The sequence below is a fragment of the Excalfactoria chinensis genome, unplaced genomic scaffold, assembly GCF_039878825.1.
Source record: "Excalfactoria chinensis isolate bCotChi1 unplaced genomic scaffold, bCotChi1.hap2 Scaffold_81, whole genome shotgun sequence".
NCBI classification, from domain to species: Eukaryota; Metazoa; Chordata; class Aves; order Galliformes; family Phasianidae; genus Excalfactoria; species Excalfactoria chinensis.
The window spans coordinates 520,284-538,338 of NW_027315714.1; the positions used below are offsets into that span (position 1 = coordinate 520,284).

The 18,055-nt window shown below is 57.5% G+C and overlaps 1 protein-coding gene and 1 pseudogene across 1 annotated transcript; both read right to left on the reverse strand.

The window, feature by feature from the left end:
- Positions 1–1,153: 1,153 nt before the first annotated feature.
- On the reverse strand, positions 1,154–4,106 carry LOC140265257 (ciliary microtubule associated protein 1A-like; annotated as a pseudogene).
- Positions 4,107–11,071: 6,965 nt separating this feature from the next.
- On the reverse strand, positions 11,072–13,146 carry LOC140265254 (uncharacterized; the record flags this gene model as incomplete). The annotated part of the gene is made up of 6 exons (XM_072361165.1): positions 11,072–11,132; positions 11,275–11,354; positions 11,469–11,766; positions 12,257–12,342; positions 12,543–12,799; positions 12,993–13,146. Coding segments are annotated over 6 exons (936 nt in total), but the record flags the coding sequence as incomplete, so codon positions are not given.
- Positions 13,147–18,055: the final 4,909 nt, after the last annotated feature.

Here is an 18,055-nt window from a genome sequence, read left to right on the forward strand (position 1 = left end):
AGCTGTGAGTTGCCATGCCTGGTTGGTGCTTGTAGGAAAATATCCATGATCTGGACAAGTATGTTCCAGCAGTTCTCTAGCACCAATGAATTAAAGATCTTGTGTATACCCAGTCTTCTCCATGAGCCTTACTTTGTCTGTAAGTGCCTGTATGAAGCAGGGAGAAGAAATGGGGAATGAATGGGGAAAAGGAATGGGGTTGGTACTGTGTGATCTTTGAGCTCTCTTCCAACCCAAACCATTCCCTGCTCCCAGCTTCACACCTACTGCCTGCCCTTCTCTGTTCCCTGCTCATGCCCTCCAGGCTTTTCCTCCCCTTGCTGAGCAAGGCCATGCCCAGTAGCTACCCTTGATCCTCCTCCACCCTTTGCCTTCCTCCACACGGATGCTTGTTTCTGGCACTTCAGCCCGCTGCCCTGCCCATGTACCTGATCTCTTGGGGAGACAGCAAGGTGGCCTGGAGCGGCCCACAGCTCCTCCCGGGCTTCTCAGCTTTGATTCAAACCCAGAACCCAAAGGAGTTCCTCTTACATTCTGGCCCAGATTCTTCTCCCATGCAGCTCCTGTGGCAAGCAGGGGCCCAGCTCTTCCCACATTCCTCCATTCCTGCAAGTTTGCTTTTTTCCATTCTTTGCCTTGCTTTGCTTTGCATTCCTTTGTTGTGCTATGGTTAGCTTTCTTACTTGCCTTCTCTATATTTGTTGCCATCTGTTGCTTTTTATTCTCTTTTTGCCTCCGTGTTTCATTATTTTCCCTTCAGCCTTTGTTCCAGGAATGTCTTTACGGCCAAGCCAGGTGTTGTCACGGGTACAGGAAATGCTGCCGGCCATCCTGTAAGCTGGCAGATGATCACCAGCAGGTGTTTAAGTCACCCAGCCCCAGGCATCTCACTGACATCTACCTGATGGCGCTGGAAGGGCTGCACTGCCCACACTGGCCTCCCTTTGCTATTTGCTGCATTGATTCCTTACTTCAGCGCGTGGCAGACCTCAGTAATGCAAATGACTGATAAAGCAAGCATCAGCGGTTTGCAATGCGCTGATGTTAGAAAGGCTTCAGGGAGCGGCAGCGCATTCCTGTGTGCAGCGGTGAGGAAAAAGGAGTAACAAGAAGGTATACATAAAGGTACTAAATTAATTTATTAATGACTTACTCCTAACACTAACATCTAACAGTATAATGGGCAAAAGCCCAACTGGATGAAGGGAAATGGAATCAGAAGGAAACCGGCAGTTGGCTGCTCTTTCTTCTCCTCCCCTCCCGTTCCAGGAAAGCAACCACGGCCTTCCAGACTTTGCTGTCTTATTCCACGATGAGAGGGGTTGTGTAGAGGGAATGCCGGATCCCAAAAGTGGAGGCAGGTGCCTGGGGCTTGATCAGCGTCACCTGGGAGGGCAGAAAGGAAAGGCAGATCAGCAAGGGCCCTTCTTTGCTGCCCTTGCTCCCTGCTGTCCTGCACCCCTCCCAATCCCAGACAGTCCCTGGTGCCTCACTGGGAAGGGCTGAGCGCCAGTGCAGAGCCGCTGCGGCTCCCTGCTAGAGCAGAGCTGGCTCAGGGAGGTGTGCTGGCCTTACATGTGCTCTTATTGGCCCCTCCTGTCTCAAAGAGGGCTGGCTGTGCACCTGGGACCTCACAGCTAACTCTCCTATGCTGGGGGTGTGCTGCTTGGAGCCCCTCTGAGCTGCATCCCCCCCGAAGAGCTTGTGAAAGACCAGCACGGCCCATTGAAGGGAATAGGAGCAGAGGGAGGAAAAGCTGCGTGCTGCGCTGTTCCTCACTTCCTCTACTTGGAGGTGGCACGAGGGCAAGGAGCAGGCCTGCTGTCCTGCACTTGGTTCCTGCAGCCAGAAGCTGTTTGGCTGGATGAAGCCTCAGGGAAAGGGGGAGAGGCATGAAGGCTGTGCTTGTGAAGCAGAGGGGAAGAGCTGAGCTGAGGCCTTACCCGGCCTACGCTGTAGTCTGCTGGCCCGGGCTTCACTGCTTTGCCCTCTCCCTGTTTTGGTCGGGCTGGCATCGTGTATGCGGGCGCCCTGGTCTTGTACACATCCACAGCCACTCTGGGGAGCGCCGCAGGACCTGGAGTCTGCAAGAGAGGCATGGCCACACGGGGCTGGGGTCACATTCAAGGCTCTCTCTTTCCCTGGAAGGCTGCATTAAGCAAAGTTGCAGCAGGGTTGGAAGCCCCTGTGGCACAGGGAGAGCAGCCCAGGTTCGGATGCTAACATGGAAAAGAGGAGCAGCGGAGCTCACCTTGGCAAGGTCCTCATCAAAGCGACCGCGCTGGCTCCTTCCCCTCATGGAGTAGCAGGGGCTGGCCGATGTGTAGGCTGTGTTGGGCCCCATCAGCCTGGGCAGCGTGTAAGTGCCAGGACCTGCAGGAGGAGCAGCAGAGAGTGTGTGCGTGAGGGGATGGAGGAGATGGAAGCAGCAGCGAGGGGCAGCCTGCCCAGCCCGCTGGTGGGAAGTGGAGGGACATCTTGCCCCTCTGCCAGTTCCTGCCTCTCCTCTGACACAGGGCCAGTGCCAGCAGCTTCGAGCATGAGCAGCTGGAGACGCTGCTGGCCGAGAGGTGGTGGTCATGTAAGAAAGCTTGTGGCCCAGCGCCGCATCTTGCCGCACAGGCCATGCAGTAGGCCCTCTGCTGGTGCTGAGCAGCAGCCCGTCCCTGGAGGATGCTCAGGCTGAAGGGTCTGCCTTTGCCAGGGTCACGTACCTGGAGGGCGGTCTGTCCGGAGGGGCTCCCGCCGGAAGGCCATGGACTGCACCGGTGGGCACTTGAAGACGTGCCTGTTGGCAGCTTCGGTGCGGTAGTCACCTGGGACAGAGGAGAGGAGGAAGAAAGCTGTGAAGGGCTGGTCTGCAGCCAGAAAGGGTCCTCTGAAGAGCTGCAGAATTGCTGGGGGACACAGGCAGCACGCGGGGATTCTCTGTGCCCCGCCACTATGTCCTGCCTTGCTGTCCCTCCTGTCAGCCCCCTGCTCCTTGTTCTTTTCAGACATAGTGCCTTGTGCCCTGGGCCCATGGTGCTGGGCAGCTGTCCTTCTCCGAGGGCATTTATCGCTGCTCAGAGCAGCTCATGCTCTCTCAAAAAAGACCTACAGCTCCATCAGGGCGTGAGCTGACCCCGGGCAAACGTGCTGCGTGCTCGTGTTGTCTGGGAGAAGTGCTGCAGCAGTGCTACTCACTCGGTCCGGGGGTGACGGTGGTCTTTGTCGTGGGTCGTCCCCGGAGGTGGGTGCCTGGAACCACGTACTTGCCATTCCTAGTGATGGCCGGCTCCACAAAGTAGCAGGGACCTGGCCCACAGCTCTCTGCCGCAGGCCGTTTGGTCCCTCTAAAGGTGTACGCGGGGGCACGGTTTTTGGTGGGGCTGTGGCCCACGTAACCTAGGAGGAAAAGCAGAAGAGAGCACACCCCTGTGCAGCTGCATGTTTTGAGCTCCTTTGGACCCAGACCAGAAGCAGGCCCCTTTGTCCTCAGGTCACAAGGAGCAGCGCCAGCAGCATTGGCCTTCCTCGGCCAGGCCTGGCTTGCAGCTGCGCCAGAGAGCCAGGAGGCTGTGACAGAACGGGGCAAGGCTGGGGAGCTGCTCTGCCCCTCTGACCAGCCCTGGGGATGGTCGCTGTACCTGTTGTCCCCGGGATGGAGTACTGGGGCCCGGGGCTGGGGAACTGGGCCGAGATGAGGCCACGTGGGCGATGGGGTCTCCAGGTCCCCACCCAGGCTCCGTCCATGCTGGCAGGCATGTGCCTCCAAACCTAAAGGCAAGAGCAGAGCAGTTCCTGACGGGGGTTCCTGAGCAGGAAGGGCCGGCAGCAATTTCTCCTGCTCACTGCCAGTCCTGTGCTACACGCCCCTCACACACACTGCAGCCAAGCCCGCATCCTGCAGCTGGGCTCTGCAGCCTGAAGTGTGCAGGAGCTCTCCCTCACCTCTCTGAGCCTTGGAGGACGAGCGCGATGAGGCTGAGCTGCTCTGCTGCTGGGGCTGCTCTCAGGCACAGGGCACGGCGAGCGGCTGCGGGCAGCACAGCTCACAAATGAGGTGCCTGGAGCCAGTGGCCGGCTGTCCTTGGGGAGGGCCCGGCGTCGTCATGGCAGCGCATTGTGACAGCACACAGGCTCCGGGTGATGCCATCCGTGCTGTGACATCTGGCTGGCCTGGAGCCATGCCCTCCACGCCTTCTCGGCCTTGCACCCCAACCAGTAAGAAGTCGTAGCTCACACTGCTGACACCTGCAGATGGACCGAGCTCTTAGTTAGATCACACAGCAGAGCTCAGCTTGGTCCTGCTGGCTGTTCAGATTGGTAGTTTTTCTCTCGTTTTCTTTTTAATTGTTGGATTAACACGTGTGAATGGGAACTGCTGTGCAGTCAGGATTGGTCAGTTATGGAAATGTCACATGCCCAGAAGTGTTATGAAAACGTTTGTCCAGGCAGTGAGAGGTCCTGGTGGGACAGAAGGTGCAGCAGAGATGAGAATTACCTTTAGTGAGGCTGGAAAGGAGGAAAAGAGGAAAGAATGCAGCAAAAAGGGGGATAGATTTATCTCCAAACAATTCAGTAATCTATGCATAACCTGTCACGTGTGATGTCTGCATATTCCCCTAGAACATGCAACAATTTTCTGCTGCTTGTTGTTTGGAGCTCTCCTATGGCTTGATCAAGTTAGTCTTGATGCCAGCCACGGGTGCAGCTTTAGCCATTCTCAGCAGAATGGTAACAGAGGTTGCTCAAAGGGAGAGAGGAAAGGAGGAGCTAAACTGAAGCCAACACTTAGTTGCAAAGAGCTCTGCCTGCATTCCATGTCAGCACCCAGACATGAGCCGTACAGCCCTTGCTCTCAGCACACACACCTCTTCTCTTACCAGCTGCTTGCATTCCTGTGCAGCGCTGTTCAAAGCCCTCCTCCAGCTCTCCTTTCACAAAGCAATACGCAGTCTCTCCCCAGCCATGAGCTCTGGGCTGTTTGATGCCTGTGCCATCAGCGGAACCTGCAGAACAAACCTTGGCTTCAGAGCTTGGAGGAGACAAGCGCTCTGTCTAGGAACATTCACCATCTGAAGCACTTGAAAGCAGCTGCTTCTTGAAAGCCCTGGATCTGTGTGACACACCAGGAGATGCTCAACTCAAGCCGCAGCCCTCTCCACAATGGAAGGGCTCTTCAGAACATTTCCTTGGCTTGTTCCCACCCTTCCCTGCTCTTCTCAACCCTCTTCCTCAGAAGTGTCACCCAGTCACATGCCCGAAGCTCCAGCCTGGATGGTTTGTCTGGGGTCTCATCTTCCTGCAGCTCGGGCAGTGCAACCTCACGCTCGGCTTCCCCTGCTCCTCCTTCTTCATCGAGGAACTTGACCCGTCTTGTTCGGCCCAGCCCTTCTTGGTTATCCGTTCCCTCCTGGCCCTGCAGCTGGCAGCTCATCGGCTGCTCTGGGGCTGCAGGCACTGCCCGGATGGGTGGCAGAACACTGAAAGGACAGAGCGGGAGGGGTCCGCCTGAGTGGCTGATGGCTTTGGGGCCGCATCCCTCAAGGCTGAGCCAGGAGCCTGGGCTGTAATGCAGCCTTCCCCACAGACAGCTGACCGGCTGCCCCGGGGCTCTCTGCTGATGTGGAGAGGGGCCAGCCCTGTGAGCTGGGGGGCCCAGGGGAACCCTGCCAGGCCAAAAGCTGAACAGGAACCGGGGTGCCCTGCCACGCCAGAAGCCAAGCAGCCGGCACAGAGGGCCCTGCCAGACAAAAACCCGGCAGACCCAGGGAAGCCCTGCCAGGCCCCAAACCTGCCAGGCCAAAAGGCGGCAGGCTGGCTGGGCGGGCCCTTCTGGGCCTGATCTTCTGTGCCCTTTGTCCGAGAAGTTGGAGTGAGCCCCAGGCCAGAAGTGGCTGCCTGGATGCTGTGTCTTGGGGCTCTGGAGACAGGCTGGGCTCAGCCCTTGAGAAAGATCTCGAATCTCTGATGAAAGCTTGCCGTCCAGACAGGGAAGCCCTGCATGGCCAAAACCCAGCTGGCAGACCCAGGAGTCCCTGCCGGGATAGAACCAGCTGGCTGGCCTGTGGGGTCCCTGCTAGGCCAAAACCCAGCTGTCCCAAGGCGCCATACCAGGTCAAATGCCAGCCGGGTGGCTCGAGTGGGCCCTGCCAGGCCAATAGCCGGCCTGCTGGCACATGGGGTCCCAGCCAGGCCAAAAGCCAGCTGGCAAGGAAGGCCCTCGGGTGAAAGCCATCTGGTCAGATAGTTGCAGGGCACCTGCCAGGCCAAAGGCCGACTAGGGAAGCCCTGCCAGGCCAAGAGCCTGCCGCCGGCCAGCAAACACTGGCAAGGCCAAAAGCTGGCTGGCCGGCTTGGGGATTCCTACCAGGCCAACATCCAGCCTGCCTGGGGCTCACTGCCTGGCAACAAAATGGCTGACTGACCCGCTGGGCCTGTGAGGCCAAAAGCCAGCCAAAATGTTGGGGGCTACCTTGTCAGGCCTGAAGCTGGTAATCCGGTTAGGGGGCCCCTGCCAGGCTAAAAGCCAGCTGTCTGGTCTGGGGGGCACTGCCAGGTCAAAGGCCTGCAGGCCGGGGAAGCCCTTCCAGGCCAAAAGCCTGCAGGCCGAGGTCCCTGCCAGGCCAAAACCCATCCTGTCCGAGGCTCCCTGCCAGGCTAGAAGCCGGCTGTCCGGCCTGTGGGGCCTGGGTTATCTTGCATTCCCTGATCATAGTGAAAGAAGTTTTCCTCCTTAGATTGTTGCTGCTGCTCTCTTTGTTTCCTTGTGCCCAGCTCCCATCTCCCTACCCCTTTCCCTATTCCCTTCCCATTTGTCGGGGGCCCCACAGCCCTACTGCCCCTCTTCCCCCACCCCTGTCACGGGCAGATTGATCCAGATAACACCATGACAGAGATGTGTGTGTTTCTGGGATCTCTGTTCCACGTGGTTGCCATGCGACAGATGGCAGCAGAGACACCAAATTGGGTCTTGAGAAACAAGTCCTGTGGCGACATGGCACCCCAGAAAGAACTGAGTCTGATAATGGGACTCCTTGCAAACATTCCCTCATAAATACTTGGGCCAAAGATCATGGCACTGAGTGGGTTTATCATATCCCCTACCATGCACCAGCTCTGGTAAGACTGAAAGATACAATGGGTTGTTGAAAGCTATGCTGAAAGCAATGGGTGGTGGAACATTCAAGCACTTGGAGAAGAATTGGGAAGAAGCCACTTGGTTGGTCAGTACTAGAGGATCTGTCAGTCGTGATGGTCCTAGCCAATCCAGCCCCCTGCACACTGTAGAGGGAGATGAGGTCCCTGCAGTGCATGTAAAGAGCGTGTTGGGAAAAGCAGTTTGGGTCCTTCCAGCCCCTGGAAAGGGCAAACCTCTCCCTGGAACTGCTTTTGCCCAGGGAGCTGGGTGCACTCGGTGGGTGCTGCAGAATGATGGGGATGCTTGTGTTACCACAAGGGAATTTGATGCTGGGGGAGAGCAGTTGGTAACTCTGTCTATATATATGCACACAGACCCAAGTGCGTAAGGTGTTTTGATGATGGTTTATTGGTGTGTAGATTTGTATATTAAGTAAGATGTTGTGATGTAAAAGAGCAATAGCAAAAATTAGCAAGCCATGACAGTCTTTATCCCTTGCCTTGAAAACACTTCCAGCTGTAGGGTTTTGTTCCTAAGCATCTCCCAGAGGCAAGGGGTCTCGCAAGAGTCCTCAGTCGCTCTCCTTGTTCCTTTGATTTTCTTCAAGGAGATGGCATGCAGGAATGACACAGATGGGTCTCAATGGCACTAATGGACTCAGCAGCTGTTTTGCAGCCTCCGGTGGAGCTCTGTCTGTCCTGGGCACCCCATGCCCGCATCAGTGTGGGTAAGGTGTGTCCTTCCTGCGGGGTGGGGCTTCGGTCCTTGGAGACTGACGTCTGGGAGACCCCATTTCATTCCTTATGGGAGGCAGAAATCCAGATCTGATGGTTGGGGACTCCATGGGTAGGCTGGACTCAGCACGAGATGCTGCTGCTGCCATCTCTTGTGTGGGAGACCCCGTTTCTTCCTTGATGGGTGGCAGCAACCCAGATGGGACAGCAGAGAGCTCCTTGGGCAAGCTGGGCTCACCGTGAGATGTTGCTGCTGCCATCTTTTCAGTGGGAGACTCCCTTTTTTCCCTTATGGGAGGCAGAAATCCAGATCTGTCGGAGGAATCCTCGGGCAGGCTGGTCTCACCACGAGATGTTGATGCTGCTGCCATTTCCTTGGCTCGTTCCCACTCTTCCCTGTTCTTCTTAATCCTCTTCCTCAGAAGTATCACAGAGTCACATGCCCGAAGCCTCAGCCTGGGTGGTGTGCCTGGGGTCTCCATGGACAGGCTGGACTCAGCCCTTGAGCAAGATAGTGGCTCTTGGCTGCAAGCTGTTTTCTGGTGGTGTGAGTCCTCATCTTCCTGCAGCTTGGGCAGTGCAACCTCACGCTCGGCTTCCCCTGCTCCTCCTTCTTCATCGAGGAACTTGACCCGTCTTGTTCGGCCCAGCCCTTCTTGGTTATCCGTTCCCTCCTGGCCCTGCAGCTGGCAGCTCATTGGAGAATATTGGGGGACTCTGAGGAGCACTGGGGAGCAGCAGAGGACACAGGGGGGGCTCTGAGGAGCACTGGGGACAGTGGAGGGCATTGGGGGGCTCTGAGGGGCACTGAGGAGCAATGGAGGACACTGGGGAGGGCTCTGAGGGTCACTGGGGAGCTCTGAGGGGCACTGGGGGCAATGGAGGGCATTGGGGTCTCTGAGGAGCACTGGAGTGCAGTGGAGGGCATTGAGGGGCTCTCAGTATCTTATCATAGGATCATAGGATGGCCTGCATTGAGGAGCACTGTAATGATCATCTCGTTTCAACTGGTGCAGCTGGAGGCCATTCCTTCTCGTCCGATCATTGTTATGCAAGAGAAGAGACTGACCCCCAGCTCACCACGGCCTCCCTTTGGAAGTTATAGGGAGCAATAAGGTCTCCCCTGAGCCTTTTTTGTAGTGAGGGGCCCAACAATGAACACAGCACTGGAACTGCAGCTCTGGATCTCATTTGGCACTGGGGTGCACCCTTTTGCTAAAGGGGTTCAATCTTTGGCCCTTTTGAAAGGGCTTCACCCTTTTATTTCTTGGGGTTATGCAGTTTGCTGTAGGGCTGACCCATTTGGCCTCGGGGTTCTGCTTTTAGGTTCCATTTCTCCCCATTTTCCATCTCTATCCCCCTCCAGGGCTCCATAGCAGAGACACTTTATCTTTGCTGCAGCCTTCATGGATAAACTGCAGTGGGCAGAAGAGATGCATGCAGACAAAGCAGCAGGCATCTGAGTGCAGAGGGATGCTGCCCATCCCATTTCTCTTCCTATCTACGTCTGCTCTCACTCTGTGCTTTTCAAGGGGTGGATCTTTTCCCACCTCCTGAGCCTCCCCTGCTCAGCAAAGGGTCACAACCACCAAACTGAGGGGAATAATAGGTATGTATTTATTGAGGGCTTTCTTAACAACCAATTGGAGGTAACATTGGCTAATGGGCTAATTACAATGAGAGGCCGTTAGCATAGGCCACGGCTGCTTTGGAGTCAGAGAATGAAAGAAGACCAAGAGAAAAGACAGAAAACGGGGAAGAAAACGAGACAGAGAGGCAGCAAAGCGAGGCAGTTCAGTGCTCGTAGATCCAGCCACGTCCTGCTGTCGGGTGCGGATCTTCAGTCTGATGGGCCGTTGGAGGTTTGTTGTTCAGCTGACAGCGGCTCCCGATGTCAGTCCAGACTGATTTCCAACAAGTCCAACGTGGTGGCACTCAGCCGCCTGCCAGCACTGCCCCACTGCTGTGCCTGGGGGCAGGAGCACAGGACAGGCCCCTTCCATGGGGACAGAGCCCTGTCCCCTGCCCCAGCACGCAGCCCCGAGCTGGGAGGGGTTATTGAGCTGGGCGGTCAGATGGGCAGCAGCCCATCACAGACCACACGCAGGGTCCTGCTTGCAAAGTACGCCACAGGAGCGTACATTGGCTGGGGCAGCACCCGCTGCAGGAGCCGATAGAGCAGCTCCTGGTCATAGTGCCGGGCGTAAAATAGGCCAGAGCCCAGCACAGCAACGAGCAGCAGCTGGAGGCAGACCAAGATGAGGCAGATGGTCCTGTGGGGCAAAAGAGGGGTCCTGGCCATCAGCCCACTGATGGGAGCCCGGCAGCTGTTGGCTGGAAACAGGGCAAGGAGGGGAGACTCACTGCATCCAGAAGGAGAGCCCACGTCTCCTGGCCCGCTCCTTCTTCTCCTGTAGGTGAAGATGGGGCAGGGATGGTGGTCAGGGCCCGCTGCGCAGCAGGGCTTCATGCAGGACTCGGGAGCCCAGCAGCACAACGGTGCTGCAGGAAGCCCTGTCCCCAGGGAGACCTCTGTTGGATGGGGTGAGGGTGCTGTGTGTTCTGCCCCTTACCAGCTGTGCCTCCACCAGCTCCGGCAGCACAGCCCCAGGCACGCGCTCTACCTCCAGCTCCATCTGATGCTGGCGCCTGTGGGCAACAAGGCTTGGTTGGAGGCTGCCGGCCTCTGTCACCGCGGGGGCTCCCCAGCAGCGTGTGCCCACCCCAGGGCTGGGACGGGGCCGCTCTGCCACACCATGCAGGAAGCAGAGCCCCATCCCCAGCAGCGCTGCACCCATTGCTGCCCCAGGTGTGTCAGAGACCCCCGTGTGCAGGCGTGGGGTGCAGGGTCCCATGGGTGGCTCCCATGCACTCACCAGGCACCCTCCAGCTCCAGCTCCTCCCGCTCCTCTCGCAGGCGCTGTTTCTCCCGGCGCAGCACCTGGCAGACAAAAGGCTGAGCTCCATGTCCACAACACGGGGGTGGGCAGCCCCGCTCCCCTCGCCCCTCCACACTACCTGCATCTCCTCGCTCCCAGCCTTCAGCTGCTCCTCCAGCTGGGCAATGAGCTGCTTCTCCTGCAAGACAACGGCTGTGCCATGAGGGGTGGCCACGTTGGGACCCATGGACCCGAGGGATGGGGACCGAGGTCCTCCTGCACAGCCAGAGGTGTGAGGATGCCGAGCTGTGAGGACGAGCCCTCACTGCCCCCTACCTGCTCCAGCTCCTCCTTACGGGCAGCCGTTCTTTCAGCCCGTATTTGCTGGGCGTCCTGTGGGAAAGAGAAGAGCAGCGGCCGTCAGGGCACCGGCGCTCCCACGGGGCTCCGTCCCCTCCTGCCTCCTCCATCGGGGCAAGCAGGGCCTGCAGGGCTGGAGCTGCAGACCCACACGAGGGCACTTCTCCCACCCCACCCCACACAGCAGCATCTGCTCACCTTCAGCAAAGACGCCCTGGCCGCGGCCGTGCGCTTCTCCATCATCTGCTCATGAGCCTATGGGAGGGGAAAGGAGCAGCGTTGGCACCCGGCTCTCTGCTGCCATGCCGTGGGCAGGGTGCCCTCCAGCCGGCAGCTCGGCCCTTCTGTGCCCGTCCACCCAGAGCTCACCTGCTCCGGCTGCTGCAGCAGCTCCATGCGCTGCAGAGCTGTTAATGTTCCGCTGGCAAACTGGGCCTGCATTGCTGCACCACTGGCACAGCTGCTCGCAGGACCTGCACCGCCTGCAGAATGGGGCCGGCAGGTTCGGCGCTGACCCACTGCCCCTGCCCCACCCCGGGGGGGTTTTTTAAGGTCAGCGCGACATCGTGACGTCACCAGCACAGGAGGGTCCTGGGAGGTCACAGGGACAGAACGTGGTTTGTGCTGGAAGAGTCCAGGGGGAGAGGGGACCAACTCCATTGGAAACCTGGAAGCGAGGAAAAGGCAGTGAGCGGTGTGACAGTGCAACAGCAATCCTTGCTGCTCGCTCTGCTTGTCTGCTCACAGGCACGTTTTCATGCTGCACGAAGGCTTTCTAAAGCCGTTAGCAGGGTCACTTGGGATAGGAGGAGGGGAAACAGTTTCAGGCGGAAAGAGGGAAGACTGGCTTTGGCTGGGAGGAAGGTTTTGGCTGGAGGGTGCTGAGGCACTGGGATGTCTTGCCCAGAGAGATGCTGGGTGCCCGGACAGGCATTCAAGGCCTGGCTGGAGCAGGCTCAGAGCAACCTCATTTGGAGGTAGGTGTCCCTGTTCCCCGCAGGGCAGTGGCACCGGGTGCTCTTTTCGGGTTCCTTCCTGCTCCAGTCATTCTGCGATTCTCTGGCACATCCTCCTGGGCAGGACACTGACGGACACGAGGCACAAGCGCAACAGAATGAGAGCTGAGCAGCTGCATCAAGCAGCAGAAAAATACTCACTTGGGTAATACGACAAGGCAGCCAGAGGACACCAGAGAAGCCACCGGTGTCACGCGGGACACCCCCATGTCCAGCAGCGAGGGGGCCTGCAGGGGAGGAACAGGGAGGTTGTGGGATGTCCTGGTTATGGCTGAGGCACAGGGGACACGAGGAGCCCGAGGCAGGGAGAGCTGACAGCACCGCAGCACCTGCACGGCTCGAGCAGCTGCCCAGGTCCTGGTGGGCCGTGTGCGGGCTGAGTGAGGCTCACGGCACTGCCCGCACTATGGAGAAACCTACGGCTCACCTTGCGGACGGCTCTCCTGAAGTTCTCTTTCCCCGACAGCGTCTCGAGGAAGTCGTAATAGAACTTCATTTGGAAGGTCAGCCCGTCAATGAGCAGCACTCCAACATCCTTCAGAACCACAGCCACGTTCTCCCCATTCTGCAGGCAGCTGGAGAGCAGCGACACGGTGCTTTGGATGCACTTCTGTGCTGTCTTCCAGCTCACAGAGGCGGCTGCGGCCACCTGGCTGCTCTTCAGGGCCTCCACCTTCCTGTCAACTGAGAAAATACCAGGGATGGGGTTGATGATAAGGTTGCTCTTCCACCTAGAACTGCTTCTAAGGGACATCATCCAGAACGGCCCCGCGTTTGGATGGGCTCCTCAGAGGGGGAGGTCTGCTTCTGAGAAGGGAGGCGGTGGCCCTGTTTGCCCCATCCATGAAGCCAGCAAGGGTTTAATCCCCCCTCCTACCTGGCAGGAACCCCCTGCGGGACTTGAGGTGGTGCACTGCAATGAGGTTTCTGGCCAGCTGAAACACGGGCCAGCACAGGGTCACAGTCTTGTCCTTTGTCCTGATCTCCTTGGAGATGATGTCAAAGGAGCCGAAGGTGGGAATCCAGACCCCCTGCGAGTGGAGGGAGAAGAAAGGACGGAAGAGTTAAGGGCTGGCTGGAGGAAGAGCTGGAGCTGGTCCTGTGTGAGGACAGTGCTCAGGAGCCCCCTCCTGCTGTTCAGAGGCACAAGCCAGGGCAGCGGGGACGGCTTTGGGGCTGCACAGCCCACTCCTTCCCCTCGCCCTTCCTCCCAAACGCAGCTCAGCAGGGAAACACGGGGTGAGTTTCCTGCTGTGTGTGCAGGGGAAGGCTCAGAGGAAGTCCAGGCTGAGCCAGACAGGGCGAGGAGGAACCCGACAGCCAACAAACGCACCTTGTGCACCAGGAGCTGCTCTCGAATGAAGATGCTCACAACAAAAGGAGAAGATCCTCGATTTAACACCTTCTGTCCCAAGGCTTCACTCTTGCCAGTTGCCCCTATGAGTCACCATCCAGTTGCTGATAAGCCAGGGAAACACTTCACTCCCTGTCTAGCCTGTGTCAGCTCACCCAGCTATCTGGAGGCCAGTGTCCCTAACCTTAATGGAACCTCTTGATAAATACGCTTGCAAGGCTAAGAGTGCCCAAGAACAGGAATATAGAATTAGCACTTGATGAATTATTCCCTCATTTTAACCATATTAACAAAGCCCCCAAAGGGCAAGTTGGGGTCTTGTTTGATTTCACAGCAGATCCCTGTGGGACCTTGACTGAACACAGAATGGCTGAGAGCTGCCTTTACCCATTTGTGTTTTGTGAGAGAAAAACTGAAGATGTGACCGTGCCGGAATGCTGAATATACCTCTGTGTTACATGTTCTGGTTGCAATAGGATTATGTCTCGGTTTGTTGTGGTTGTGGGTTGTGACTGATATCAGTCCTTGGATCTGTTCAACTCCACAACTGGGCTCAGGGCTTTTTCAGGTCCTGCTGGCTTTCTGGCGCTCCCTGCACAGTGATACCATCCCTCTGTCACCCCTTGTGGTCAAACTGGGGATGATTTGCATGGAAATCCTCCACGGTGCTTCCAAATTCCCAGCAAACTATGGGAACTATGGGAAATGAGCCCAGGGACCCACCTGGTATCTGTTAGGTGTGCTCACAAAGAAACACTTCATAAAGCCCTTTGCACTGATGCTGTTCAGTGTCACATCAGTCCAGGAGCTGCATCCAAAACGCGGTTTGTTGGAAAGTGAATGTTGGTAAGAGATGTGTGTGTTGGTGGGATTCCCCTCCTTATGGTTCTTTCTGTGGGGTATCCTACACACTGCCCTGTGAGACGTTCAGCAGACCAGCACAGGACTTGAACTTCCACACCAGCATTTCTATCTCTCAGCATTTGAATTGCTTTGGAAATGCTCGAGTGGAAAGTTCTGGAGACACCGAGTCACCTTTGAGAACATCGCATGGCAAGGCCACATAGCGCCCAATGGGACCAGATGTGCTTCTGGCGCATGATCTGCAGCGTAACATTGTGCGGCTGTTCATAAGCACCACAACCTGCACTGAAGAATTCCCACCTGTAATACGGTTCCTTATCGTTTATCACCAAACAGGGCTGACAGTGGCCCTGCACGCTTACAGGTACCCTGGTGGTGCGTGGTATAAAGTGCTGCTTGCGGCACCGAAGGGCCCGGGTTCGAATCCCCCCTGTGGCACAGGGGTAGAAGTGCCGCTTCGCTACACAGGGGGCTCGAAACCTGGGAGTTGGACTCGATGATCTCTAAGGTCCCTTCCAACTCACACGATACTGTGATACTGTGATACTATGATACTATGATATGATACGGGCTATTTTGCAGCCATCCTGCTTTTCCCAACCGGAGAATCATTCCTTGTTTCCCAAGGGGTGGTTCAACTTGAAGCCACGTCCTTCTGAGCAAAGAGAGGTGTAGATTTTCCTCCTTTAACGTACTAAGCTGTGCTCGTGAGAGAAGGCATTCTGTGTTCCTTGAGCGGGACTGTAACTCTTCTATGGAGCTTGAGGTCCGTGATTAGGAAGCCTGGATTGCTCTGCTCACAGGGATCCTGCCGTTGCCTTTGATTGCTTGGTATTAACTGCAAATTAAACCCTTTTGGAGGCCGCGTGTAAAGATAAAATCACAAAAAGAAGTGTCAGATGATAAAGTTGATTCCAGAGGTAGAGGAAACTTGGTTCAATTAGAACCGGGAAAGTAAAAACTGATGAGCATTTGTGAGGGTGAAATGGGGACTGTGTGAAGTGTCCCTGCGTTCGTCCCTGCAGGCCAATGGCAATTCCAGGTGATCCACCGCAGTTGAAACAAGGATCTACTTTAAGTTATTGAGGAAAGTAGGAATCAGGTAAATAGGGGCCTTTCGTGAAGAGTCAGTATCGTAGGCCTTGAATGTCAGAAGGACCAGTTGGACACGTCGACATGGCTATAGTGACAATACATCTGGGTATGCATAAGGGATACATAAGCTCTGAGGGGCTCTGGGGGCCACTGGGAGTCTCAGGGGGTTTTTGGGGTGATCTGGGGAGCACTGTGGCACTTTGGGGGTCTCTGGAGGAGCTTCTTCGATATCAAGACTCTCTTTAATATAAAGGGCCGCACCGCCAGCCTTCCTTCCTCATCTGTCCCTTCTGAAGAGCTTGTAACCATCATCACAGCACTCCAGTCACAGCAGCGTTCCCACCGTGGATCAATAATAGCAACTAGATCATGGTTTTCCAGATGCACAATCACTTCCAGCTCCTCCTGCTTGTTGCTCAAGCTGCGTGCATTGGGGTAGATACACTTCAGCCGAGTCATCTGCCTCAGCCCCAGCTCAAGCATCATTCCCCTTGGCTCATCTCTGGTGTGAGCTGTTTTGTCCCCTCCCCTGTCATAGTTTAAAGCTCTTTCCATGAGCCCCTCTATCTTCTGCGCTAGGATTCGTTGCCTGCTTTGCAATAGTTGGGTTCCATGCATGGACAACAGGCCAAGTCCTCAATGGGAGGAGGAAGGGGGGGTCAATGGGGGGATGGGGGAGGGAGGTGAGAGGGGTCAGTGGGAGGAGGGGGGGTCAATTGGGGAGTAGGGGGTGGGGGAGGGTCAATGAGAGAGGGAAGGGGGGGGTCGATGAGGGATGGGGGGGGGTGAGAGGGGTCAATGGAGGAGGGGGGGTCAATTGGGGGGGTAGGGGGTGGGGGGGGGGTCAATGGGAGGAGGAAGGGGGGGTCGATGAGGGGATGGGGAAGGGGTGGTCCATTAGGGGGGTAGAGGGAGGGAGGGGGGGGGGCGATGGGAGGAGGGGGGTCGATTGGGGGAGGGTCGCTGGGAGGGGGGTAGGGGGTGGGGGGATGGGGGATCAATGGGAGGAAGGGGGGTTGATTGGGGTGGGAGGGGGTGGGGGGGGTCAATGGGAGGAGGGGGAGTTGATGGGGGGATGGGGGGATCGATTGGGGGGGTGGAGGGTGGGGGGGGTCGATGAGGAGGGATTGGGTGGTAGGAGTGGGGGGTCAATGGGAGGAGGAGGGTGTTAATTGGGGGAGGTCGCTGGGAGGGGGGTAGGGGGTGGGGGGATCAATGGAGGAGGGGGGGTCGATTGGGGGAAGGTCATTGGGAGGGGGGTAGGGGGTGAGGGGCTTAGGGGATGGGGGGTTGCTGGGTGGGGGGATGGGGGGGTAGGGGAATGAGGGGTCTCTGGGAGGGGGGTTTTTTTTTCGGAGGGGGTAGGGGCAGGGCTGGGGGGGTAGTTGGGAATGGGGGGAGTGGGGGGGTTCATGGAGATTGGGGGGTGCAATGGGATGAGGGGGGATGGAGATGGGTTTGCTGGGACAACGGGGGAAACAGGGCAGGCGGGGGGGGGGGGGGGGTCCCATGAAAGCAGAGCTTTAATTGGGAGCCCACTGAGATCCTGTGCAGTGTTTCTGATGCTGTTTGTATCTATTGGATGCGGGCTCAGGTTGTGCCCAAAAGCCCCATTGATAAGAAAACAGGACAGGAAACGGCAACAGGGTTTTACAACGTCCTCCATAGCAAAAGATGAACCTTTAGACTGAGTTTACAGTATTATAAGGGGGGGGGGGGGCAAAATTGAGGCTCCTCCCCCCCCCCCAAACAGGAGGGAAGCCAAAAGGATCCTCATTGTGTTCTACATTAGCCCCCTCCCCCCCCCACCCTACCTTAGGGGGGGGGTCTGATTGGTCCAAAGGGGAAACTGAGGCACAATAGCCAGGTTGGGGTGGGGAGGGGGGGTTGTTTGAGGGGGGGGGGGGGTCGTTTAGGGGGAGGAGAGGGGGGTTATTTGGGGGGGTCATTTTGGGGGTGGGGGGGGTGTTGTTTGAGGGTGGGGGCGTCATTTTGGGGTGGGGGGGTCGTTTGGGGCGTAGAGGGGGAGTTGTTTGGGGGGGTGGGGGGGGTTGACTGGGGGGGTGCGGGGGGGTCATTGGGGGGATGGGGGGGGTCATATTTGGGGTCGGGGGGTCGTTTGGGGGGTAGAGGGGGGGTTGTTTGTGGGGGGAGGGGGGGTCATTTTGGGGTCGAGGAGGGGGGTCGTTTGGGGGGGGTGGGGGGGTCATTTTAGGGTGGGGGGGTTGTTTGGGGGACTGGGGGGGGGTCATTTGGGGGGGTCATTTTGAGGGTGGGGGGTCATTTGGGGGGTCATATTGGGGGTAGGGGGGTCATTTTGGGGAGGTGGGGGGGTCTTTTTGGGGGGTGGGAGTATTTTGGGGGGGGGGTGTCAGAGCTCGTCGTGGTCCTCATGAGGTGGGGGGGGGGTGGCAGGCGGCCGGGGTCACCAGCTCCATCAGGTACTCGCATCGGCTGGGCTCCGTTGTGGCCGTCACTGCAGTCTCTGTCCCACAGGACAGCTTCACCTATGGGGGGGGGGGGGGAGGGTTGATGTGGGGGGGGGGGGGGTTGTTATGTAGAATGTTTGGGGGGGGGGAGGATTAGGGGTTTTGATATGGGGGGGGTCTTGTCTTTATGGGGGTGGA